The sequence below is a fragment of the Rhinolophus ferrumequinum genome, chromosome 5, assembly GCF_004115265.2.
Source record: "Rhinolophus ferrumequinum isolate MPI-CBG mRhiFer1 chromosome 5, mRhiFer1_v1.p, whole genome shotgun sequence".
NCBI classification, from domain to species: domain Eukaryota; kingdom Metazoa; phylum Chordata; class Mammalia; order Chiroptera; family Rhinolophidae; genus Rhinolophus; species Rhinolophus ferrumequinum.
Genome location: NC_046288.1, coordinates 84,128,847 through 84,154,762, shown reverse-complemented (window position 1 = coordinate 84,154,762; position 25,916 = coordinate 84,128,847). Strand labels below are relative to the sequence as shown.

At 58.7% G+C, this 25,916-nt stretch overlaps 1 protein-coding gene across 1 annotated transcript; it reads right to left on the bottom strand.

Moving 5' to 3' along the window:
* Positions 1–25,172, bottom strand: WFS1 (wolframin ER transmembrane glycoprotein). Its single transcript, XM_033106316.1, has 8 exons — positions 25,011–25,172; positions 19,605–19,828; positions 11,625–11,707; positions 10,846–10,990; positions 10,054–10,224; positions 9,184–9,264; positions 7,006–7,151; positions 1–2,603 (listed from the first exon to the last, which is right to left on the bottom strand). Exons 2-8 carry the CDS (start codon positions 19,825–19,827, stop codon positions 798–800), a joined length of 2,655 nt encoding a protein of 884 aa, XP_032962207.1. The 5' UTR covers position 19,828; positions 25,011–25,172; the 3' UTR covers positions 1–797.
* Positions 25,173–25,916: the final 744 nt, after the last annotated feature.

Sequence of the window (25,916 nt, the reverse complement as noted above, 5' to 3'; positions counted from 1 at the left end):
TCATCAAAGGTTTTATTTCAACTGCATTAGGACCTTGACTGTCTGCTCTCCGTTACTGAACACGGCCAACTTTTCTAAGTACTGGAAGGGACGGCCCAGGTTCTATTTCCTAGTCCCAGCGGATTCAGGCGAGCCCCGCACACACTCACCCACCACCCACTAGACAAGCACGAGGCCAGCTGCGGCCCCAGCGCTCAGTGTGGACACGCTGTGCCCAGGGCTGCCGCTTCTCCCGGCCTCCAATCCTGAAAGAATCAAGTAGGGCCTTGACCACATGACAGCCCCGGCAGCTGTGCACAGCCCCCCAGGATTGGCAACCAGCGGTCAAGGCTTAGCAGCAACCAAATAAATAAGAAGTACTGTCATTGCGTTTACACAGCAGCACATTCAAAAGACAAATCCAACACAGAAGTAAGTGAGGGGCTGGGAGTGCTTGGAGGGGGATGGGAAAGGAGGGAGGATGTCACCGCAAAGAACTTTTCAGGACGCAGGAATCCTGTTCAGCCAGGCACACCGGCTTCACTCGGAAAGGCTGGGACACTGGGGCAGCAGGGCTGTGCATGCAGTTTCCCACGACGCCGGGCATTCCGAGTGACAGAGCTAAAGCAGTCAGCCATTCGTGGAGGTGAGCAGACTGCACACGACGGGCGGTCCCCGAAGCCCTGCGTTTGCACACGCGAGCGCACACACATGCACACACTCAGTGTTAGTGTTGCATCATCCGGCTGGGTGGCCAGCCGGAGGGGAGGGCCTGACAGTGACGTGCCCCGACCCCTCCTCCGGCTGGGGACATGTCCTCACACGGCCGACAGGAACGGGAAGAAGAAGAAGTCGAAGGCGAACTTCACGGCACCGTGCACGGTGCTGCGCCAGTCCTGTTCCACCTTCACGTGCCGCCGGGCGGGCGACAGCTGGGTCAGGCAGTTGAGGCAGCTGATGGCCTTGAGCTCGAAGACGGGCCACTTGCTGCCCAGGCGGCCCTCGAGGACGGTGCTGAATTCGATGAGGCTGCCGTGGCGCAGGCTGAGCAGCACGTCCTTGAACTCGTTGCTGGCCCGCAGCACGATGTCCTTGGTGACGTCGTCCTCCTCCGGGCCGCGGGTGCCGTTGGCGCTGAAGGGCATGCCCACTGTGATCTCGAACTTGTAGCGGTCGAACCTCTTGATGTGGCAGGGGTGCTTGGCCAGCAGCTTGAGGCGGCAGAGCTCCTCCTCGGCCGTGGGCGCGCCGCCGGGGCTGCAGGCGGGGTAGGCCTCGCCGTACAGGCAGCGCATCCAGTCGCCCATGGCGAACGGGAGCATGTTGACGGCCGACTCGGCGCTGTTGTCGATATCCGTCACCCGCACGTACTTGAAGCGGCCCGTCCACGTGACCCTGTGACCCTCCAGGTGGCTGCACAGGATCTGGGTGCGTGCCATGTTGGTCTCCTTCCAGGCCCGCGGGCCGCACAGGAAGCCGTACTGCTGCCAGGTCAGCGTGGAGTTGTAGACCTTCATGCCCTCTGACCGGTACACGTAGAACCAGCAGAACAGCACGATGGCCGAGATCCACACCAGGATGAGCTTGACGAGGGAGCTCCGGGTCAGGGACTTCACCATCTGCATCACCGAGAAGTTGGCCTTGGTCCACCAGCGGAACAGCAGGGGGACACTGCAGACCCCCAAGGTGACAGTGATCTTGGTGAGCTCCAGGGACACGAACCAGCGGGCAAACTGCACCAGGCCCATCAGCGCCAGGCCGGCCACCAGGATGGGGAGAGCGAAGAGGAAGAGGAAATAGCCGATGGACGCGCGGACCAGCCCCAGGCCGGTGGACTCGAGCAGGATGACCACGGAGAGCTCGCACCACATGAAGCAGACCAGGTAGGGGACCAGGTAGCAGTAGGTGCCCTTGAAATTCCGCAGCTGGGCCATGCGGAAGAAGAGGAAGAGCAGGTAGACGTAGAGCAGGCAGGGGATGCTGACATTTAGGAGAAGGAGGCGGCCGATGGGCACGGTGAGGAAGGTCTGGCCCAGGAGCTTCAGGGAGTGGCAGTCGAAGGGCAGGCTGGGCAGGAGGGAAAGCAGGCCGGCGGCCACCTCGGTCACCAGGGCCCTCCGGGTGTAGGGCTCGGCAGACGTGCTCAAGCTCATGTAGCTGGTGACGGTGAAGAAGACGCACACGATGGCCAGCTCCGAGCAGGGCATGCAGTCCTTGCTGGCGATGGGGAAGGAGAAGATGACAAAGACGACGGACAGCAGGAAGTGGAGGTAGGGCTCCAGGTGGTTCCAGCTGAAGTTCCCCTCGGCCTGCTCCACGTCCAGGTTGGGCTCGAAGCGCTGCAGCAGGCCCGTGAGGGTGTGGAAGCTCTCCCAGGCCTTGCTGTCCTGGAAAACCTTGAGGGTGCAGATCACCATGGAGATGAAGGACAGGTAGAAGACGACGAGGGGGACGAAGAAGGCGAAGAAGTCGATGGTCAGGTTGCTGATGATGAAGAAGAAGATGAGGGCGTTGATGTGGTGGGTGGGGACGATGGTGGACAGCCAGTGCATGCCGGCCCTGGAGGCCATCTCGATCAGGTACTCTTTGATTTCCATGATGGCGTGCAAGGGGAACTTGACCACCTGGGGGACAAGCGGTGGGAGGAGATGAAGACGGCGCTGCAGCCTGGACAGGAGGCCTGCTCGCTGTCATCTCATTAGTCCCTGGGCGAGTGACAACACACCCTCCTGTTTGCCCACTGCTGGGCCCTCTGTCCCAGCGGCCCTTCCACCCGTAATGCCCTCTCTAAGCGGGAGCGTCCTCCCCATGCTCCCTACAAACCTTCCCTCACTTCCACCCAATCCTGTGGGTCCTGGCTGCCTCGTCTGGGCCCCTGGAGCCCGTGCCTGACTGCTGACCTTCTGCCACGGTTTCCAGACTCACATGTGCTGGTCTCCCTACGACACCTCCAGTGCCAGGGGCAACCCGCCTGCTCCCTCCCCCGTCTCCATGGGGCCTCGTGCTATAGAGACCACAGCTCCCTGGGCTGCCGGTGTGGGAGCCCGGCTTGTGTCTCATCTCCCTGAGGCAAGGACTTCACATCCCACACCTTGGCTCCCCATCCACTCAGAGGGACAGGAACTGGGGCCTCACAGGCCCAGAAGGGGCAATGGGAGCAGAGACTCCAGGAAAGAGAGTTCCGTGCGCACATGAAGGGCAGGGCGCAGCCCACCTTTACTGAATGGAGACGATTCAATTGTGACGTGTCAGGAGACCCTAGGAACCAGCCGCCTGCCACCATACACCCCAGTGCACACCCACCCACCCAGCCCATACTGCGTGGGACAGACACACAAGCCCACACGACCACCTTCAAAGGCAGCCCCTTCCCCGCCACGGGGCCCTCTCCCCCAACCTACACCCAGTGCAAAGGGCAGCAGTAACCCTTGGCCTTGACCGTAGCGAAGGATGAATGAAGGGCTATGGGGAGGTGATTTGGGGAGCAGCCTCCGGACGGTGGGGAGGCGATTCTGCCACTGAGGGCGGACCCCCACACCCACCTCGTTTTGTGCATCGAATTCCCTGCCAAGGTTCGGGGGGAGATGGGAGAGAGGCTGGAGGGGGTGACATGAGAACGTGGCCATGGGCAGTGGCCACACAGTGTGGCGGGGAGGAGGGCAGAGGTCTGGGTGTGTCTGGAGGGGCGAGAGCCTGGATCAGATCACACCGGGCAGTGGGTCCAGCAGGGACTGCCCATGTTTGGGGCAGGGAAGCCTGGCTGCGCCCAGAGCCCTTCTGAAGGGCTGCCTGACGGAGCCTCCATCAGCGTCCTGGGGAGGCAGGCAGTACCCCCTCCACCCTTGGGACAGACCCGCTGCCCACCCCACTGGAGGCCTGAGGAGGAGGGGTCCTGGGCGAGCATAACAGAGTGACACCACTGGGACGGGACTGTCATCTGCCCAAGGGCTTTGGCTATCGACTTAGGGCGACCAGGACAGCTGGGAGCAGCCAGGTGTGTGAGTTCTCCGCAGATGGCGGTGGGCTCAGAAGGGAGGCTGTCTAGCTGCACACACGTGTACTCTGTATATTTGTGACAGCCCACCTTCTCGCTGTGTGGTAAGCGACACAATGAGCAAACGCTGAAACCAGCTGATGGTCATCCCAGCTGTCTGGGGTCAGCAGCCCTCCGTAGCAGTGGGCACACGAGCACACCTGTGTGACATGGGCAGGCGGGAGCACCTGACACCGCAGGGTTAGCCTTGGTGGGGGTTTCTGACGCTTGCCAGAGAGCATACAAGCGTCTGTGAGAACGGACCTGCTCCACGCTTCCTCTGTGAGGGGCCCCTTCAGCACGGAGCCGGACCAGCAGGCTAAAAATCAACAACCACGAGTGAGCCGATGTGTGCGTCAGCCGTGGCCTGCAGCTGGTCCTTGAGGAGTTGGGCCTCAAAACTGCAGGGCAGACAAAAGGCGCCCCAGAGCTGCTACTGGTCACCATCATTCTCTCCCAACCAGCACCGGCGGCCTCGAGGGAGCCCACCTGGAGGTGCCCGAGTAGCTGGCATCTTACCATTAATCTGAAATCCTATCCTAATGTTAAGAGCCATTCATGCGTTGTTTTTGTTGAGGCCACACAATCACATAGTTGAGAGGACTTTTAAGAGACAATGAAACTTCTAGAACAGCATGTCTGAGGTGCCTGGCCTCTAGGACAGGGGTGGTCTCCTTGGAAGGTCCCAACTCTGCCCCTTGGAGCTCCCACCTAAGCCCTACTCCTTGCAGCCCCACCGAATTGTGAGACTAAAAACATTCTCCGTAGAGAAAGTCCAAACAAATTAAAACAAACTCTTCTTTGCCCAGGGAAGAGATTTTTAAAAAGGGAATCAAGTTCTATGAAAGGACAGTAAAGAGCGCTCTGGCCAGGCCTGAGGTCATCAGCCCTTCCGCTGACAAGAGAAACCAAAAAACCAGAATGTTACATCCTGGCTGCTGCCCAGGGAGCCCACTAGGAACTAACCAGGTCGAGGCGAATCACTCTAGACTCGGGTCTGCGCAACCCTGACCGTGCACGTTCACATGTTGGGCTTTCCAGTGATTTCATGTAAAAATGGTTAGGATTTTAAAATGTTACTGCATTTACTTTCAAGAGGTTCTCATCTGTCATGAAAGACTCGAGAAGTGCTTGGAGTCTGGAACATTCTGTGGGAGTCGTGTTAGCTCACAAACAGGTGCCTGTCATCTGTCACTTCAGGGGCAGAAGACCCCCCAAGAGCACGCTTCCCTTTCTCTGTTCTCTGAAAGGCTATTAAAAGCTGGAACAGCTTTTGGTTTAGGAGACGCCTGCTATGATTCATTATCTCTCTTCTGCAAACGACTTTTAATGAGAAAAACCTGTAAGGAATCAAAGTGCTCTGACACTTTTCAACACTGAAAGGAAACACAGAGCCTTGTTTATTTCTTACCAGAACATTTTAAATCTCTTTCCCAAAAATGACTTTCTGCTATTTTATAGCACCACGCTCATCACCCATAAGGAGGGTGACATAATTTACTGTCCAAACCGGGATGCTTCTGAAAGCTGGCATTACTTGCAATTATGTGGGAACAAACACGGACACTGGAGCCAGGGCCACCTGTGGATCTTCTCCAACTTTCCCTTTCACCTTTGAGCCTCACTGGCATTTGGGGAGTTACAATAACCATGGGAAGCACCCCACCTTCCTCCTCTCACATTAGTAATAAAAACTAACAGCATCTCTCTGTGAACGCTTAGCCCAGGCCTGCCTCCGTGTGGACTTTCCATATTAGTCATGACCTCCTTTGGTCAAGTTCCTCGGCCATCCTGGCCCTGCATCTCAGAACCGTCTCCTTGGACATGCTAGCTGTCCTCTGGGGACGCTCACTGAGCTCCTTGGTCCTGAGCGTGGCCGTCATGCCTGCCGCTCTGGGCCACGGTGTGTCCCGTAGCACTCGTTCTGCGTCTGCCTCCCTTTGGGAGTGTGTCCTGGCCTGAGCGCCATGTCCAGGCTCCCAGCACGGTGCTGACACTGAGCTGCCTCCAACATGGGGATTTCAGCAAAAATCCTGTCCCCTCCATGCTCACGGCGGGGCTGAGCAGTCACCTGTCCTCTACCACACCGCGGGGCGTCACACACGTCCCAGTCAACTGGGCTTGTGGACGACCACCGCCTGGGCTGTGGAGTGAAGATTAACTGCCCAGAGGGCCCTGTGTGGATGGCCCTGTCTGGATTGGGCAGCCAAACTTCTGGAAACCCTGGCATTCTCTGCAAAGTGAGCTATGGGCCCAACTAATTCTGCCCCGTGAGCTGAACTGGGGTAAATGTGTGAGAGGGCAGTGTGGCCACATTGCACGTCTGCACCACAAGTCTCAATCACATGGCCGAGGAAACAAAAGCTGTCACACCTGACCACCACTCCTGGCTTTCCTCATGAGCTGCTTGCTCCTCGCTCATTCTCTGCCACCTGCTGCTGCTGGCTGGCCGACAGCAGCGGCAACAGTATGCTTCCTTCCTTCAGACCGGCGTATGGTCACCTCCTCGCCACTCTAGCCAATCCCTCCCCACCCATCAGCTTTCAACCCAAGACCCCACAGATCCGGGTGTGTAGGCGTCCCCTGCAGGATCCTGCCGGTCTCCTGAGCACCAGCACTGTTTTGGGGGGAGGGCGTCTTTGAGGAGCTAACCTCCGTTCTGTACTGTAAAAGGACAATTTGTCGGAATGACAAAGTCTAAACGAAAGTCGGACTCCAGTGCCTGGCACCCTGCGCCCCACATGGCGTTTTGTGGAGAAAGACACAAGAAAGGTGCCCATGCTCATGCCACCCACTGAGCGCGCCCGTCCCCAACGGCGCCCAGGGTTTCGGAGCCTGAGGACGTGTGAAAGCGACCCTTTACGAGGACACGTCCTTGCAGGGTGAGTCCCAGGAGGCTCCCGTGCTGGGCGAGGGCCTCCCCCCAGCCCTTCCCAGGCAGTGCAGGAAGGGCAGCTGGGCGCCCTGGGGCAGGGCCTCCGCGGCCATCTCACCTTCAGGCGCAGGGGCAGGTCCTCGGGGCTCTTGCCTGCCAGCTCGTCATCGTCATCGTCCTCCAGGAACAGGTTGGTGGGAATGATACCCTTGGCGTACTTCTTGGTGATCTCCACGAAGTCATCCAGTGCTATGTAGTTCTTGGCTACAGCACAAGGGAGAATGGCATAGGGTCAGTCCACACTCCAAGCACACTGTCACCCCGGGGGACGGGCAGGGCAGGGACGGTGGCTGGGCCAAGCTGAGACAGGGGCTGAGAACCCGCCTCTGTCCTGGGCAGGTGGGCAAGGACAGGCTGGTGGGGAGGACAAAGGCAGAGTGTCACCCTGGTGACATGCCATCCCTCCCCAAAGCATCCCTCCCTTTTAGCTCCTCATGCCCAGGGTCTGCTGTCCCCAAACCCAGCTCCAATGCCAGCCCTTTCACCACTTTCCCTGCCAGTGCCTCTCTGCCACCTTCTCTCCCTCAGCCCTGGCTTCTCACAGTGCTGGTGACAGCTGCCCAGCAGCCCAGCCACATGGCGACCCCTCCATTCAACACGTCTCCACCGAGAGCCTCCTACGTGCTGGGCCCTTTCCTGAGCCCTGGGAAACGCTTGCAATAGGGGAACAAGCCCAGCATGTGCCCAAGTCTGGGCTCTCAGTATATGGGGCGTCATGCCCAATGAGGCGGGGTGTGCCCCAAGAGCCACGTCCACATGGCGTGCTCCCCTGGCCGGCGACAGCGTGCCCAGGAGGTGCGGGAGTGAACGAACACAGCGTCACAACTGTGAACGGGTTGCCAGACACATGGCTGGCCCAGCCTCGCCTGTTCTGCCATGACCAGGTGCTTTCTGAGGCCTCCTGCGGGGGTGGGGGCTGTGTTCCAGGCGCTGGGGACATGACGAGCTGATCACAGAACGCAGCAAACAAGCAGAGACAACAAAGGAAACAAATAGTGTCCAGATCGCAGTGAGCACCACCAGGCGGGGCAGGGCGGGGCTTGGAGAAGGGGGTGCTCACTGATTTTGGGGGTCGGAAGGAGTCAAGGATAGCACCCGGGATGCAGTGGTCACTACAAGGGCTGGGGCAGGGCTGCATGGTTGGCAGTGGCGGGGTGGCCACATGGGGCTGAGTGGCCTAGTGAGGGCTGTATGTGGAGCTGTGGGTGGCATCTGATGCCATGAGACTGGCCACTGAGACGGTGCTGTGGACAGAGGTGGGCTCTAAGGACGGGTCCCGGGGTGGCTCCCATGTCCAGAGTGCTGAAGACAGGAAAACCATGCGACAACACTCAGGATGTGTAATGTGGCAGCAAGGACAGTGGAGACACACTGCTGTGCCCCGAATGGGACAAGGCACAGTCTGTGCCCATCTGCCCATGGCCTCCAGACGGCCAGGAGTCGATTTGTCACCACAGCTCTGACATTTTCCAGACTCCAGCCCAGCAGGAAGGGGGATGTGCGTCCCCTCTGTACAGTGTCCCCAACCTCTGATGCAAGAGAATCCCTGAGGACTGGTGGGGTCCTTTGGCCCTCTAATGTGTAAGAGGGGAGACTGACACCCAGACAGAAAAACGAGACGGGCTTGATGTCACATGAAGAGTGGTGGCAGAGCCGGGAGGGGGGACCTGTGTCTCCTCTGGGATGGGAGCCCGGGGCCCTGAGACCTAGAGTCCACCCACGCGGTGTGCAGCTGCACCTACAGGAGTTGAAAGTCTCTTCCAGTGGATGTCCCAAAGGCACCCCAGCTTCGTGAGCTCCCAAACCTCCATCCCACCCCCCACTAAGCTCTGCCCTACATCACTACTTCCTACAGCCCCTGCTGGGCGCCCCACCTCTCGCTCTTCCTGCACCGGCTAGCTGCCTCCACACCCTTGCTGACTGGCTCAGGTACCCCGGATATGCTCACACTCCCGCGATTCTCTGTACAGCAGGGACTGTCATGCTGCCACGCTCCACCCGTGTCAGTCTCCTGCTACAGCGTACACTCCCAGTGGGGAGGGTCCAGGTCACAGAGCCATGAACTGACACCCAAACCACAGCCCCACGCGGAATGCACTGAAACCCATCATGCCTCCGAGACCCTGCGGGGCCCCGGCCTGGACTCTGCAGGAAGGAGTGGACGCAGTGCCCAGTGTGGTGGGTGTAACGGCATGGCCAACGCTGTGGCAGGCAGAGGACTGGCGGCCATACTCACATTCACTACTGACCAGGCGCTCCAGCACCCGCCTCTGCTTCTGCAGTGACTTGGGGACAGGGCCTGGCTGTGCCCCTCCATCTGTGGGGACAGAGTGGATTGAGGATCAAGGCAGGCTGACTGTCCCCTCATGCTTTGCAGCCCACATCATACTCCTAGGGGGTGTCCCTGAACTCCGGGGACCCCAGGGCCTGGGGCCTCCACGTACCCCGTGATGGGTACTGCAAGGGCCGCTCCTCTGGACGGCCACCTCTGGCCTCCACCCACTAGGGTGACTCCACGCCCTGCAGGTCACTCCCAGCCCCTCTGGACACAGCGTGCTGTCTGGTCAGTATAACCTGTCCCCCAGTCTTTTGCTGGCTTTGCCCCTGGGTGTGATTTTCCCCTGGAAAAGCCTGTGAGTGCCCCTGGGAAAGGACCAGGCCTTTCCCATGTCCCCAGCCCTGGTGCTGGAGTCTGTTCAATGAATGAACACAGCCAGGATTGAAGTATCCTGTCCTTTGTCAACACCCATCCCCTGGCCACAGCCCAGGTGGGTAAGCAGTCCCTGAGCTACTCCTGTGTGCCACCCACTGAGGTGTGCCTTTGCAGGGCAGGGCAGGCGGGAGCTGGACAGCAGGGCAGAGAGTGACAGCAGGCAGGGAGGGGAAGCAGGAGGGGGTTTCTGGGGGTCCACAGGGGGTGGCCCCAGCTCTGCCACATCAAGCATGCCTTTTGAGGGCACCACCACCTGAGCCCAAGGAAGGGAATCCCTAGGCCTTATAGTAGACCCATGATATCCCTACAAGAAGGTCCCTGTGGGCCCCTACTTAGGCTCCCATAGGGAATTCCAGCAGAAAGGCCCAAGCTGCCCACCAGAGGGCCGTGTACCGTGCTCGTTGACCTGGCCAACATTCTCCAGCAGCTCGGACACGGCCATCTGCTTCTTCTTCTTGGGGTTGAGCTTCCAGTACATGACGAGGGCCGCTTTGCGCACGGCCCGCTCTAGGTCGGTCTCGGACGACAGCTGCTTCACCTCCTGCTCGTTCTCGAAAGTGATGCCTGAGAGACGGGGGCATTAGGGGCCTGGAAGCTGTTAGTGCCACTCTGCCTGAGGTGGTCTGAGAAGGGACTCATGCTAGAGGCTTTACAGGCACCTCTGGTCACCAGGGCAAGAAAGAACATCTGGCCCAAGTCCTGGCCGGCACCCACTCTGCAGGTGGGAGACACAGCCTGACACCAGGGGCCAGCCACTTCCCGTGGGCAGGATAACGTGGTACGTCATCGCCCATGGCCAGCCGACACCTCACAGCCCCCAAGCCCCGCCCCGCCCTGCCCGGCCTGGCAGCCAGTGTGTCTGAGCAGGCCCTCGCCTTCATGCTCTCCAGCTCTGCCAGGACGAAGCGGACCTCCCCTGGCTCAGGAGCTACCCACCAATTCAGATGAGAACCCAGAAGGTACCTACTTGTACACACCAACACAAGCTAAAGAGTGAAAATGGCTTCCTCGGTTAAATGTCCCATGTCATGTGTGCTCCAGAAACACTGTCTAAATGACAGAGCCACTGGCAGCACGGAAATTGTATTTATTTCTCAACGGTGTCACCAGCATTAGGTTTTCCTGTTGTTATCATTTTAGTTGTACTGTAGCAAGCAGCACTGTATCCCTCTGGCCCAGACCCACCTTTTCTGTCCGCCAGGCACCGGCGAAGGAGCTTGACGGCCTCGCGCCGGCCCTGCTTGGCGGCCAGGACCAGCCAGTCCACGGCCATGCAGTTGTTGAGCTCTTCGTCCCTGTCGCTGGCCAGCTGCAGGTAGTGCTTCCCCACCTGCAAATGAGACGCCCTTAAGCCACGCTCGGCAGCGGCCTCTGCGAGAAGTGGGGCTCCTACCACATCTTGGCGCCTGACCTGCTCCCCAAAGCCCAGCAACCTTGGGCGTCTGGGACCCTCTCACTCCCCATGCTCCCAGACAAGCCGCCTCCGCTCATCCCCTCTGTCACCCAGGCCAAGAAGAAAGGTGGCAGGAATGGGGTCCCACAAGTGTGTGTAGGTTGGGCCTGTCGGACCCTCAGGGGGCTTGCTCCTCACAAGACCGTGAGGAGGGTCTGCACCCCGTCCACAGTGGAGACGACAGTGGGGGTGGGGCACCGAGGACAGGCAGGGAGCAGGGCCGGCGTCATGGAGGCGGTGGTGCCCGAGCCCGGGTGACAGGGACAAGGGACAAGAGCAGCTGCTCCCACAGGGGTGACGGGGACAAGGGACAGGAGCGGCTGCTCCCACAGGGGTGACGGGGACAAGGGACAGGAGGGGCTGGTGGGCGGGAAATGACCCTGCAAACAAGGAAACACAGCAAACAGGGCCGGGCGTGCAGCTCCCCGTTCACACAGCCGAGGAGCTCTTGGCCACGCCAGGGGTGCTGGGGGCCCAGCCTGCGCCTCCCACCAGACGCCAGGGTCCTCACCTCCGTCTGCGCTTTGGGGTCCCCGGCCTTGGCCTTCTCCAGGACTTCTTCAAAGGGGGTGTCCACGTCTCCCTTCACAGGCCCTTTAACGCGGGAAAAACAAGCAGAATGTCGCGAAGCTAGTCCTTGTCACTTGTCAGGAGTGGAGAGCATGGCAGGAATGGGCTTTGGGCCTGGAGCAGCTTCTCATGTGAAAATGCAGGTCAGGGGTGTGAGAGACGATGCAGAGAGAAGACCCCACAAAGCTCCCCCCCATGATGGAGCAAGGACAGCAGACTCCTGTGGGGGCCCGGGGCCGGCAGCAGCCCAGTCTCTTTGGTGGGCGTCTCGGGAAGGATGAGGGGCCCAGACCCGAGTCCCACCATCGCCCCTCAGCTCACTGCAGCTTGGACTGCGGCTGTAGAAAGACCCGAGGCTCAGGTTTGAAAGCCCCAACGTCCAGCATCCCAGTAAACCAACCAAATTCGTGTTTTCTAAGATTGTAGTCTATACACTCAGTGTCTGGAAGTCATAATCGGTGCGCATGCATTTTGAGATATTTACTTATACTAGTGGGTTATAACCAATTTCGCACGCTGATGTGTAGTGAAATTGGCTCAGAAATCCCACTGAGGGGACACACTCAGGACGCTGGGACTCTCCTGACTTCTGTCCAGCCGCTTGGTTCTGCCCAATACTCCTTAGTTTTATAAAATGGTGCCACGAGCCCTTCTGGGTATACATGTTTTCTTTTGGGGGTTATTCTCCTAGCATAGGTTCTTCAGGTGAATTTCTAGGCCCAAGGGTCCAAACGTCACATGGCTTGTGCTGTATTTTACTTTCTAAAAAGTGAGGCCCACTGACAAAAGCATCATGTAACTGCAGTAATGTCACTGTAACCTCACCGGCAGTGGGTAGCATAACAATACAAAGTTTCTGAAAAATTCATATTTTTACCCACTACTCGGGGCCTAAGCCTGACACTACACCTTGCCTCCACCCACCGCCACACCCCACCTCGGCAGGTAGCAAGACGCCTCCAAGGACACATGGGGTGTGGCTGGGGCACTGCCGACCACATAGTAGGTGCTTATTAGAAACTAACAGACTCACTCTCTGGATGGAAACAGATGGCAGAATTAAATGAAACAAGAACAGTCCCCATTAACAGCGCCCGACGACCAGCCTTTGCTGTCCGCTCACCCAGGCCTCCCGCCAGACTCAGAGCCTGCTCTGCAGCAGTGAATGCTGCTGGCCCTGCGTTTATGGAGCCCGAGTCCACAGGACACGGGACTCCAGGAGGAGGCAGCAGGGGCCGTAGCCTAAGGTGACACAGCCTTCAAGGATCGAAGGTAGAGGAGTGCATCCAGTTTGGAGAAAGGCCCGGGGGGCTGGGGACAGCTCCAAGGGGAGGAGGAGTCTTCAGGAGACCTCCCAGGTCAGGCACAGGCACCGTGGCCCTCCTGGTGGACAGCTCACAAACACGGTGACACCTCTCCCTGCAAAGTTCAGACTGGGCTTCCTCACTGAGGATGGCTTCAGGGCCCAGGACGAATGCCCCTTCCCCAGGGGCCCTGGGCCTCAGTGCTTCCCGAGTTATCAAGGTCAGTTCTCTCTCTGGATGCTGTCACACCCCCTGGGCCCTGGAATGTACTTTCTGGCCGAGGGCTCAGACTTAAGAGAATGGGAGAACGCAAAGCCTGCAGGCTCCAAGCCAGGGTCCCTCCTGTGGGCTCAGAGGGAGGGAGTGTGCATGCGGGCTGTCTGACCTGCGTGTGAATCCACCTTCAGCATCAAGGTGCTGCCTTACCTACAAGAGCCATTTTCAGCCCCATGGTTAACATCTATGCAACAGGATGGCTCACGAAGAACAAAACATTGCATTCGGTAATTGGTCGAGAGTCGCGTTCACAAAACGGGACCCTTCCCTGCTGATGTTGCACTTCCCAGCTCAACGCCCGATTCATAAACCCATACTCTTTCCTTTTTGTTTTTTTAAATCAGAATCTAGAAGATTTAAGCATACATCTGTTGGCTAAAAAGATTATTATAGTCCATGATTAATTTTCACAGAAGTTATTCATAACCTGACATTTGAAGAAGTCTCCCCAATATACAGACTCTCTTTGAAACAAACACTGGACTTTCATTATTGCGGTTTCCATTCGGCACTGGTAGGTAGTTCTATAATCACTCAAACGTGGGGCTCACAGCATGTGGCTTTTTCCACAAAGTAGGAGCCCTCACACAGGTCGGGGGCAAACCCAGGGGGCTCACCGCTCAACACCAAAAGGAACACGGCCAGAAGTTGGCTGGGTCAGTGCAGACACCACAGACCATAGAACACACATACGTGGTCCTTGAGGCCTGACCTCCATCCCTGGCTTTTTCTGATACTAGACCTGATGTCCCTTTTGGGGACCCACCCTCCCCCACTCTCAGACCTCAAGGTCTGGTGGCATTGCCCCTCACCCACACTGCAGGGTGGGGGCAGCAAGCCCTCCTGGCCCGTCAGAGGGCTCCACCACCCTGACCAACAGCACTTGGTTCAGGGACGGACAGACTCAAGTCAGGACAGTGGGGTTTGTGCTCAACTGCTGGGAACTGGACTTCCTCCTTCTGCTGGTCTCGGCGGCCGGGCACCAGCTTGGAGTCTGGGAGGGCTGCCCATGGGGAGAGCCCACCTGAGAGTGAAGGCACATGGGAAAGCAGAGTGGGGCGGGGGACAAGATTCCTGATCATGTCATCTCAGCCCCTGCGTCCAGCCATGTGTAAAGCCAGCACATCTAGACTACAGACACATGGGACTAACATGGGACTAATAAATCCCCCGTCACCCTGTTTTTTCATTTGTATCAATTTACATGGGGTTTCTGTGTTACTTGCAACTAAAAAGGTCCTGATGCATTTTTGAAAGCCTTCCATCAATCACAAAACAGCAGTAGTTGGCGCTGCGTGGCCTTGGGCAGGTCTCCTCACATCTGCTGGGATCCATGGAGAACCACACCCCCTCTCTGTGACATGATTTACCTCCCATGATCCCTTGCACTCGAAAGCTTTCAAGCCACACTGAGCTGGCAAAGGACCCGCCATTTTCTCATGTGCTATCGAGGTGAGGAGCACGCCAGGCACAGGCCATCACCTGGGACAGTGCCTCTCCCAGCTCCCACGGCCTCTCCTGCTCCCACAGCCTCTCCAGCTCCCACAGCCTCTCCAGCTCCCACGGCCTCTCCTGCTCCCACAGCCTCTCCAGCTCCCACAGCCTCTCCCAGCTCCCACGGCCTCTCCTGCTCCCACGGCCTCTCCAGCTCCCACAGCCTCTCCAGCTCCCACAGCCTCTCCAGCTCCCACAGCCTGCAGTCGGTCTGACCCAGCTGCACCCTCCAGCTTCCAGCACTGCGTTGGGCAGTGCAGCTCAGTACACAAGGAACCTCCTTGGTCTCCACACACACCGTCCAGGACCAATCTCTGAACCCCACTGGCAAACCGCGCCACCACCTACCCGGCAGCTCCAGCCAGACCTGAAGTCACTCTGGGTCCCTCTGCTCCCTCTCCACCCACCCCCTCAGTTGCCACCTCATCTCTCACATGCCCTGACCCTCTGTGTCATCTCCACACAGTGGTCAGGGTGGCTTCGTCTTTACTGTAACAGATGATGTCGTTCTTCTGAGTTAAACCCTCTAGCACTCCCGAGAACACCCACTCTCCTTATCTTCTCCCTCGAGGCCCTGCTGGGCCTGGCTGATGCTTGACTCCTGCCCAGGGCTTCACCAGCCTCAGAGGCTCTGACGTCCAACACACTCACAGTCAGGCTCTTCTTCCTCTACTCACCCAGCAGCTCCCCTCTTAGAGAGCGGGGCCCTGCCTGTCCTGTCCACTGTCTCCTGCACCGGCTGGGCCGGCCCTTGGTCAGGGCTGGGGTGAACGCTTCCAGGCAGGCGGCACCCTCCCCCACGGGTTCCAGCCAGCATCCCTGGCTGCGGCCCTGCGGCTGCCTGAGCAAGCTCTGGCCTGCTCTGAAGCTGGGACGCCTCAGGGATTCAGCAGTCCTGCAGGCTGGCATCCACCTGCTGTGACCCACCGAGGCTGGCAGGAGGGGCATCTCATAGACCACAGGCCCTGCACAATGCTCACCCCCTAGGACACAGTTACTCGTGCACTGGTTTCTCTCTAGCCCAGGGCCTCTGGAGGGCAGGCCTGAGCCTCCTGCCTTCTGTGGCCCCAGAGGACTCTGGGGGCTCAAATCCCAGCCGTCTCTGCTTTGTCATGCGCAGTGCACTGCTTTATGTCTACCACACAGGACTCTTAGTGACCCAAGGCACGGGGCACATGCCAGCCTTCCATTGTCAGTCATGGCTGTCACGGGCAGCCCGTCTCAGTGGGCAAGCAGGGACTCACAGTCTGTTCAAACCTCTTCCATGGGGTTTTCTTATCTGAAAAGTATCAGTGAAGTGAGTCAACTGAAGTGGAGTCTGGCATGGAGAGTGCTAATACTCGCTCTTGTTGTAACCTACTGGTGCCTAACTGACGCTCATTACACCTTTGCTGGATGGACAGGTGAGCTAACTAATTGAAACTGACCCGAAAAGCCACTAGCGGGCAGATGCTGCCTGAGTTGTGTAGGACCTGCAGGGCGGGGCCTTCTGAGTCCACATCAGTGGCCAGTGACAACTCAGACAGCTGAGAAAGTGACATAGCACAGCCAGGACATGGGACCTGTTCTTCCCTCTCCTCCCCTGCCTCCTTCCCCACCCCTCCCCTCGAGGACAGAAGCCAAACAGAAACCACATGTTTCCTGACTCTTCTTATCTGAAACTTACAGTCTTGACTCCGTCCTCCCAGGGCTGTTTTGCATCAGCCAGATTGAAACCAAGCAGTTCCCAGCCCGGGTCTCTGTGCCCTGTGGCCGGGAGGTATCTGTGGCTGGGCTGAGATTCCAGGGTCAGGCCCTGGCCTGCCCAGAGGCTTGGAGACAAAGAGGAGAATGTGGAGTCCTTTGAAGGAGACTGAGACCAGAAGAACCAAGCTGGGCGCTAGCCCAGCGTGAACTGCACGGGGCGCCTCGGCTGCTGCACCCAGAGCCCGGAGGTCCCTGAGGCTCTGCTGGGAGGCGCAGGTATAGGACAGAAGACACGTGTCACCTGTGCGCCCATCACTCAGCAGCTGGTCACTTGGACAAATCTGTGCCTCAGTTTCCTCAGCTGTAAATGGGGATAACAACAGAGCTACCCTCCCAGACTACGGTGAGGGGTCGCCTGGGCCGAGGACAATGGTACCCACAGCAGGTGTTCATTACGGGTCCGGGGCCTCTGCCTGGGGCGTCTTGCTGACTTGGGGGAATCACCTTAGGCAACGCTCACCTCTAGAAGAAAAGCAACACGACAAAGGCTGGGTGAGCTGGAGAGAGGGGAGGTGAGGTGTGAACAGGTGGCAGTGAGGGGCCAGGCCTTCCTTAACTCACACAGACCACCTGGGGGAAAAGGTGGCCCCGTCACAACTCCGCTTGAGAACAGGAGAGCAGTCACAGGGTTCCGCCCCAAGGTGGTGGAGCAGATAAAAGAAAGCATACCCCGACACATACATGTGCTCGCACACGTCGTTTGTAGCATAAGCCTCCCTGGGAGGAGAGAAGAACTCTGACACACACACATACACGGAAGCTCCTAAAAGCAGTCACACACCCTCTGAGCTGACATCAAGACCAGTCACCAATAAGAAACTTAATGGGGGTCATAAGACTCACAAGGTGAAGTACAAAGTGAAGCCTCCAAGGGGTCTGAATAGGACCTCAGTGAATGAGCCAGGGGACCGGGAGCGCGCTTGGTGACATTCAGGAAGCACATCAAGCATTGCAGTTCAAGGTACAGACGCCCTCTGAGCCAGCGTGCAGACACCCACAGGGGTGAGGGCCTCGCGTCACCACTGCACGCTGACCCCAGCACGCTTCTGCACATGCTCAGTGCACACGGTCCCAGCACGGGCGCAAGCCCCCGCGAACGCCACATGGTCAGTCAGTATGATTGTGCCCATTTTACAGATGCAGAAACAGGCGTGGTGAGGCCTCCCGACCCCCTCGAGGGCACACAGCTCAAGGCCACCAGCCAAGCCACACATCAGCCGAACTCTGGTCCTTCCCGGACCCCTCAGGGCCCCATCACTCAATAACTAAACTGTTTGGGTGGACAGACATGTGCTCTGGGAGTCCCAGGTAAGAAAAGCTCAAGGAGACTAGCACTGGAACCAAACCACAGACAGCGCTTTGCACACTGCAAGTTTCCACCCACTAAGGTCAAATTGAACTGGCCGCAAGCAGTATTTATTTTTAAATACAAGGGACAGAAGGAGACTAGCAAGACTTCAGCACACACCACAAGGAGAAGTTTAGTTTTGGAAATTTCCATCCTTCCCGACCGTGTGAGTGTGCGTGTGCACACGTGGGCGTATACACCAGGTGATGACGGCATGTGTATTCTTGCCGTGGGTTGAAGTCAGAAAGTATAAAAGGCGGTAGTGTCCTAAGAGCCGGGTAGGATTTCAACAGGTGGTGATGGTGATGGCATATTTTGAGCAGAGGGTCCCACGTGGCAAAGGGAGGTGGGGAAACGTGGGGGCAGATCTGGAGCACATGGAATGGTCTCTGTGTGCAGGGAGGAGTGGGCGGTAACTCAGGAAGAGAAGTAATGGGACTTTTACCACCCACAGAGCTTTTGGACCTGCTGCTCCGAGCAGGGCCAGGAGCAGGCTCGTTCTGTAATCGGAGCTCACGGGCCTTTCTTCACAAGGTTGGTTGCTGGGAGTGGAAGACAGACGGGGTGTACTCCAAAGCGCTGGGTAGATGACCAGAAAGCAAACGGGCACTAGCTATGTTTTCCCCAAACATCACAGCCAGAGGCCGGGGCTCCTCCCCTGCAAGTGTCCAGGAAACACAGTGAGGCATGAACTTTCCAGCCACGACAGCCCCTGGGTGGGAATGAATGTCTCTCCCTCCTGGAGTATCTCAGTCTCAGGCCAGACACACTGTCACCCTTGACTCCTTCTCCATCACCACCCTGTCACCTGGGAGGTCTGGGGCTCTCACAACCCCAAGAGCACCCCAGGCGAGGCCATTTCTTCCCTATAGCCCTTGCCCGCTCCTCCCAGGCTAATTCTTGCTCAGGCACCCTCTTCCCAGAAAGCAGGCTCTCTAGCCCCCAGCGCCAGGGCCACCTCAATGCTCCCCAGACCCCATGCTTCCCTCCGCTCCCTACAAGACGGTGGACTCTGTGGGGACAGGTCTGACTCATCTGAGCTGTCAAGGCCACTCAGGGCCAGCAAAAGGCCATGCGCAGTGAGCAGCAGGTGGATAGAGGATGGTCCAAACCCTAGTGACCCTCCCCCAATGTCAGCCCAGTGGCCAGCACCACAACCAGCTGCCCCATCCTACCTGGGTCCTCACACCATCTTGCCTCTGCCCCAGAAAGTGCCTCCTGGAAGGTCTGGGGGAGCAGAAACCAGAGGGGGCCCAAGAATGGATTGGGGGGAGGGACAGCCCTTAGCAGCCCAGCCTGGGGATGGAAGACAGTGGTTCAGAGGGCAGCAGAGACCTGGGCCTGGCAGCTGGCCCGGAGGGAAGTGGCCACTTGGGGCCCCCAGAGCAAGCAGAGTTGCCTGACCAAATGGCCCCTGAGGAGTGGCCATGGTGGACAGGAGATGACACAGGCTTCCTGAGCGCAGGGCGGAACCAGAGCTGCGTGAGGGGAGGCCTTGCTGTCCCTTCACAGGACCTGGTAGAACTGCCCACCAGCCCTGAGTGTGAGCTGGTCGGAGCTAGAGCCATCTGATTATAAGTGAAGCAAGGACCTTGGGGGCGAGGCCCTCCGTGCAGGGTGGAGCAGGTAGTGCTGAGCCGCAGGGCACGCCCGCAGGAGGACCACGTGGCAAGACGCGGGTATTCGCCCTGCCCCCCAGGATAGCCCTGGCCTGGGCCAAGGACAGTTGGCCCCCCAGGCCCTGTCCCCTTACCCGTTCCATCCACTCTTTCTCGGCTTCTGGCACGTGGGGCCTGGGGCACCGCTGGGGCAGCTGTGTCTCCCACGTCTGCTCCAGGTCCAACGTGGGGTCCGGGAGCTTGGGGTGCCCCACTCTTCTCCTGCTCCAGGGAGGCAGTGGCGTTGAGCCGGGAGCGGGCTTGGGGCTGCGGTGGTGGTGGAGGCTGTGTGCTCGCAGAAGGCGCGCTGGAGTCCATCCTGCGGTGAGAAAAGCTGCCGGTCAGACGCCCCAGCCCCGGCCAAGCCCGCCTGCTTGGCCTCTAGTTTTTGGGAAGGCGAGGGGACTGCAAAGCGCAACAGGGCGGGGGCTGCCCAGCATTCTCTGTGTGATCTCATTCAACCTCACAGCAGCGCCCGCAATTTCTTCCCCATGTTACAGACGGAAATCGAGGGGGGAATCGCATTCAGGGCCATCCGGCTCAGCAGGCCCAGCAGGCAGCAGCTCGGGCCGTCACGTCTGAGGCCTCGAGTCCCTGCCTCTTATCTGAGCAGCGGGGAGGACGGGCTGCAGTGAGGGTCAGCAAGGTGTCGCACATGCAGAGCCCTGAGCACCCTGCCTGGCTGTGCCGGGCTGCGTGGCGGCCTCCACATGGCAAGTCTACCCCAAATCTGGAGGGTGACCTGATTTGGAAAAGGGGGGCTTTGCTGATGTAATTCAAGATCTTGAAATGAGATCATCCTGGGTTAGGTCACTGGTGTCCTTAAAAGAGGAGGGAGACACACAGAGACCCAGAGAGGAGAAGGCGGAACGAAGGCAGAGACTAGAGGGCGGTAGCTACAACCCAAGGACCACCAGACACCAGAAGCTGGAGAGAGGCCAGGGAGGGCGTACCCCCGGAACCCCCCAGACGGAGCAGAAGGGGACGACCACAGTGGTGGGGGCCGGATGTAGTCAGATCTGCCCAATTCCAAAGCCCTCCACACCGGGCTGGAACCACAGGACCAAAGCTCAGAAGGCGAATGTTACCAGATACTAGAACCGAAAAGCAGCGATGTAACCGTGTACTGGTGTCTCGGGACAGAGGCGGGAACAGGCTAGAGCATGCAGGTTCTCTGACCGTCTCATGACCAGGGGAAAGGGCTCCATTCGCCAACAAAGGGGCTGTACGTGCTGTTTAACAACCCACTGACGCAGTAGGGCAGCCACGGTCGCAGGCTCTGGGCTGAAAGCTGAACCTGAGTGCGGTTGGGCTTCGGGGGACACAAGCCCCCGACATTGTCGGGACCACGTGTGCCCTGTGTGGGGATGCTGTGAGGCTCTTCCTCGGATTCCTAAAGGATCCCGTGACTCTCTCCAGACTCAAGGCCACGTCCTTCCTCCTCAATGAGACGGGGACACTGAGTGAGAGCAGGGAGAGGCTGGTCCCAAACCTAACCTGACAGACCCTGCCCGTGGCTCTGTCCCCACCAGCTGTGTGGTCCTGAGTAGGTCATGGCCCTCTCTGCACCCCAGTCTCCTCAACTGAAAATCGGGACAATTGCCCCACACTCGGGGGCACTGTGAGGACTAGAGACCACGAGGGGCATGAGAGGGGTGAGGGTCCCAGACATCTACGCACACCCAGCTCCACGCACCCAGCCTGCTGGATGGGGTAGGTGCCTGACACACGTTTCTGACGACTGCTGTCACAGGAAGAGGGAGGTGGCCCCAGGCACCAGACATGAGTTCCAGGAGTACCCAACTACGTCTATCCTGTCGCCAGCTACAAGTGGGTCTCAAACATCTGAGCTGTGTCCCAAAGAACACTGGAGATTTCAATCTGGACGTTCCTTCCTCAGAGGGACTGAGCCCCCCCGGGTGCAAAACAAAAGCACAGCCCAGTCACGTGACTGCCTGGAAATCAAAGCAGTGCTCGGTGCTGCTTCCAAACTCCAGGCTTCTGGGAACCAAACAAACAGGCCACTTCTGCAAAACTCCTCTTTAGCTGCGTGAAGATGAAAGTGAGCACACAGCCGCTGTGGGCAAGAAGTCAGCAGTGACTTGGCATACGCCACCCGGGCACAGGCAAGTCAGCGGCCAACCTGAGATGGCAAAAAAAGGCAGGACTTCGAACCATGGGGGCCCCATCCTACCTTGCCATCTCCAGTGGCTCCCACTGCCCCCAGACTCAAGTGCCACCTTCCTGGAATGGCAGAGGGCAGCTTGCCTGAATGGGGGCTGACTTAGGCCAGAGCGCCTAGGTCACTCATAACGAGGACAAACATGTTCCCAGCACTTCCCACAGATTTTCCCGGGGTTCCGCATTTGGCTTGCCAGGTAGGTAGTATTATCCTGGTGTTGTAGCTGGCTTATCTTTCACTCCATTTCACAGACAAGGAAACCCTGGACCAGGAAGGAGAGATTCATGCTCAAGGCCACACAGCTCCGTGTAGGAGCTGGAATTCCAATCCATAAAAACCCCGTGAGTTCCTGAAAAAGGAGTCTCTCAAGGACGGGGCCCCGCAGGCCTCTGCAACCCGACCCCCACTACACCTCCTCGTCCCTGGCCCACTCACTCCCAAAACGTGCTGTCCCTCCACGTCCACGTGCAACTGCTGACCGCCACACCTGTCTCTTGCAGAGGCCTCTTCCTGGAGTCCGTCACAGCTGTCCTTTCCAGCACCGACCGTCCGGAGAGGGCAGTTATGACTGCTACTGTCCCCCCACATGGTGGTGCTACACTATACAGCTGTTAACCGTGAGCTTGCGTATGAATGTTTAAAGACAAGGAAACTGTGTGTGTAACACTGGTAAGCAGGGTTTAAAGCAGCATGACATATTAGCTCCAATCTATTTGGGATGAAAACAAAGTTTAACTGCAGAAAGAGATGGAAGAAAATGGCTCCAAAATGGTAATACTGACTATCTCTGGGTAGAGGGACGGGTGGTTTTATTTTATTCCTTTTCTAAATGTATTTCCCTAATTTTCTATAATGAATGTGCAAGGTTCTTGGAATTACAACAAAATGTTAAAAAGCCATCTGTGACCAATCCCTAAGGGAGCAGGCCCAGGGGTTCCCAAGGGCTGCTCCTCAAGACAAGGGCACAAGGACCTTGGAGGCTCCCAGGTACCTATTTTTGCCCCAGAGTATTAACGGCCAGACTGAGGAACATTCTGGCTCTCCCCAAGTGCCAAGTTCACAGGAACAAAGCGCGAGTCAAGTTGGGAATGCCCCAGGCATTGATCATGGCCAGCCAGTGTCTCCCCAGTGGCCGAGCTCCCACTGTACACCTGGCACCTGCTCTGTGCAGGACCTCCCTGCCCACAGGGGACTCCTAGGGCCAGCCTTTGAGAACTCAGTCTGGATGGGAAGAACAACACCCGGACAGACCTGAGGCTGCAAGCACAGAACGGAGGCCTCCTCGCTGAGCTGTGGGAAAGGGGCAGGGGAAGGATTCTGGAAGAAAGGCCTGACTAAGCCTTCAGGAGCAGAAGGTTAGAGCCAGGCGAGGGTGGACAGGGAGGAAAGGAGGTGTGTAGGCATTCCAGCAGGGACTGCCCCAGAGAAATGGCAGCAGAGGGAGATGGAGCCAGCAGTGGGGCCAGCAAGGAGCAGGAGGCGAAGAAGTGACCTCGAGGGAGGGGACACAGCAATGAGAAAAGAGGCTGAGTGGTGTCGGGGGCAGGTCCCGAGGGCCTGAACCAGTGCAGGCTTAGCACCAAAAGGAGGTGCAGGATGGTGGTACACAGGGAAATGGCAGTTAAAGAACCATCAGGGCTGTGTGGGGACATGACGGGGGACCACGGAAGGGGCTGGGTGGCCATCCAGGGAAAGGGGAGGCCTGGCCAGCGCAGGCATGTGAACACAGCTCTGGAGCCAGGAGGGACAGGAGCGTCACCAACGGACTATGAGGAGTGGGGAAGAAGAGGGTGGCTGGGTTTGCTAGGGGCCATGGTGGTGGTGCCACTTTCTGAGGTGGGCACGTGGGAGAGGAGAGGGACTCGTACAAAGCATAAAATTCCTTCTCCATGAGGGTGTGTTTTATGGACACCGTCGGGGACCAGGGCTTGCTCTCTGTCCTCTGTCCTGCAGCACAGGCATTCCGGTGTGCCAGGACTGGGGGGTTCCCCTCTGTGACCAGTCCGTAAGGCCTGCAAGGGGCGGTGGAGGCCTGAGAGGGGAGCCCGGCCACATACTCTTCCATCCTGGGAAGGAAGGTGAGGTGTGGTCTCCCAGCAACCTTTTCTGTGTGCAGTCAAAGGTCCATCGGCACAAAAGAACCTCTATCAAAATCCCTGGTCAGACGCTGAGGGTCTCTCATGAGAATCACAGGAGGGGACACTGGCAAGTGTGGCTTCTGGGCTTCCAGCACAGCTCCCCCCCCCCCCCCCCCCCCCCGGGGCTGCCGGGAGGTCAGGCGGCCAGCGCCCAGGGCAGTGATGGATCCCTGCAGAAGGGAAAGCCCTTTATAAATGGGCTGAACGCCAAGGGTCACTGTCCAAGGTAAGGAGAGGTGGGGCTGCTGCTTGCCTGCGCAGGTCACCAAACCCCAGCATGCCTCATCTTCCTCATGTGAAATGGGGTGACAATTCCTACCCCAAAGGCGACTAAAAGGATTAAATATCGCACAAATGTTAATTCCTTGGAATTTCTTAACATCAACTACCAAAAATAGGTGGAGGACGCCCCATCACGCCCAAAAGGGGTGGGTCAGATTCCCCAGAAAAATTCCATCTGTCAAAACAGAAATTAACGTTCCCGAGGGCCCAGGTTTACATCAGCCAGGGTGTAGGGGCTGCCATTACCCCCAATCCCCCACCCCCCAGGAGGAGCCCCAGGGGGAAGGTTACTGCCACACAGATTCTAAGTGGGCTGCGAGCTCTGCAGCCTGATCCAGAGGCTGCCACTCAGGCGAGCCTGGTCCCCACTGGGCGACTGAACCCCCATTACCCACCAGCCCCCACCTGGGGGCCCAGGCGCCTTCCAGCAGGCACTGAGGGCGGCCCTGGGTCCCGCCGAGAGCCGCGGGGGAAGGGCCATGACGGGGCAACTCGGGACCGTTGCTATGAGGAGGGGGCGCCCCTTGCCACACACCGGGCCCCTCGCGCCACAAGCCGCCTTCCTGTCGGGTCTGTTTTCCACCCGCAAGGGGGTTTCGTGGAGAGACTCACGAGTGTTAACAGTGGTCGGGGCGCGAGTGCCCCAGGGCTCTGGAGCCGAGGGGGCGCTCACCCCCGAGGAAGACCCCATCCAGATATCGGTCACCGTGAGGTCGCGGAGCGGGCGGGATCCTGGCCCTCCAACTTCTGGGGAACTTTCAGGGTGGGATGGGGCGTTGGGACGAGCTGCTCATCCGCTCATATGGGGAAACTGAGGCCCGAGGCGGGCGGCGCCTCCCGGCGCTCCCGGGACTCTTTCCCGTCCCCCGCACGGCCGTCCCCTGTCCCTAAGTACTCACTCGCCTCTGAGCGGGCCGCACGCCCTCGGGCCTCCCGGATCGCCGCAAAGTTGCTCTGGAGGAGAAGGATTCGCCGGGGCGGAAGGGAAGCGGGACAAGAGGGAGACGCTGGCTGTAGCTGGAGCCGGCGAGTGAGGCCCACAGACTCGGCCCGGAGTACGCGGCGCCGGCTCTGCCCACTGAGCGGCCAGCACGCCTGCCAATCACTGTGCACCTCCGCCAATCACGGCGCGCCTCGCCAGGCTGCCGCCGACATTTCCCGGGCGCCGCCGGGCAGAGGGCGCCGGAGGGGCGGGTCCAACAGGGAAAGTTTCTGAGCGGACTCGGACCCCAGCCCCGCCCCATCATGGCCCGGCCCCGCCCCGTTGGGCTGGCCAAGGCCCGGCCCTGACCCGGCCAGCAGGCTTCGTGTTCCTTCGCGAGACGTATGGTCTCTGTAACAGGTGGTTGGACCCTTGGACAAAACTCGGGCCACCTTCTACCCACCACTCTGGCCCCCGACTGCAGAGTCATTATACTTGCTATTGCAGTAGTAACAGATTGAGCGCGTACTATGCGCCAGGTGCCTGAATTCCAGCGTGGCCAGTGAGAGCTGGCTCCCGGATACAACAGCAGAGACAGAAAACTGTGGCCCATTTAAAAGTGTACATGTAGCCAATGCTGCTTTAAATGCACGAAATCAAATGAACGTAGCACACTTTTCACAAGGTGATTGTGGGATGCGTTTAGGACTGTGTATTAGCCCAGGGAGTGACACAAGGCTCAGGCAGTTTGCAAACCCTCTTCTTTGGCCTTGTCCAGAGTCTGAGAGCTGTGGTTTGGAGATGAAGGCAAAGGTCTATCCCCCAGACTGTGGGGCCCTTGCCAATGTCACCGGGGCCCCTGGGCTGTGTCTGCTCCATGTGT

What these genes read in the sequence shown, in the direction of transcription:
- WFS1 (XM_033106316.1), bottom strand. Translation starts at nt 19,827, where the DNA reads ATGGACTCCAGCGCGCCTTCTGCGAGCACACAGCCTCCACCACCACCG. An exon ending in AGAAAGAGTGGATGGAACGG is followed by an intron (nt 11,708 to 19,604) that starts GTAAGGGGACAG and finishes CCCGCGTTAAAG; the next exon opens with GGCCTGTGAAGGGAGACGTG. An exon ending in ACCCCAAAGCGCAGACGGAG is followed by an intron (nt 10,991 to 11,624) that starts GTGAGGACCCTG and finishes TCTCATTTGCAG; the next exon opens with GTGGGGAAGCACTACCTGCA.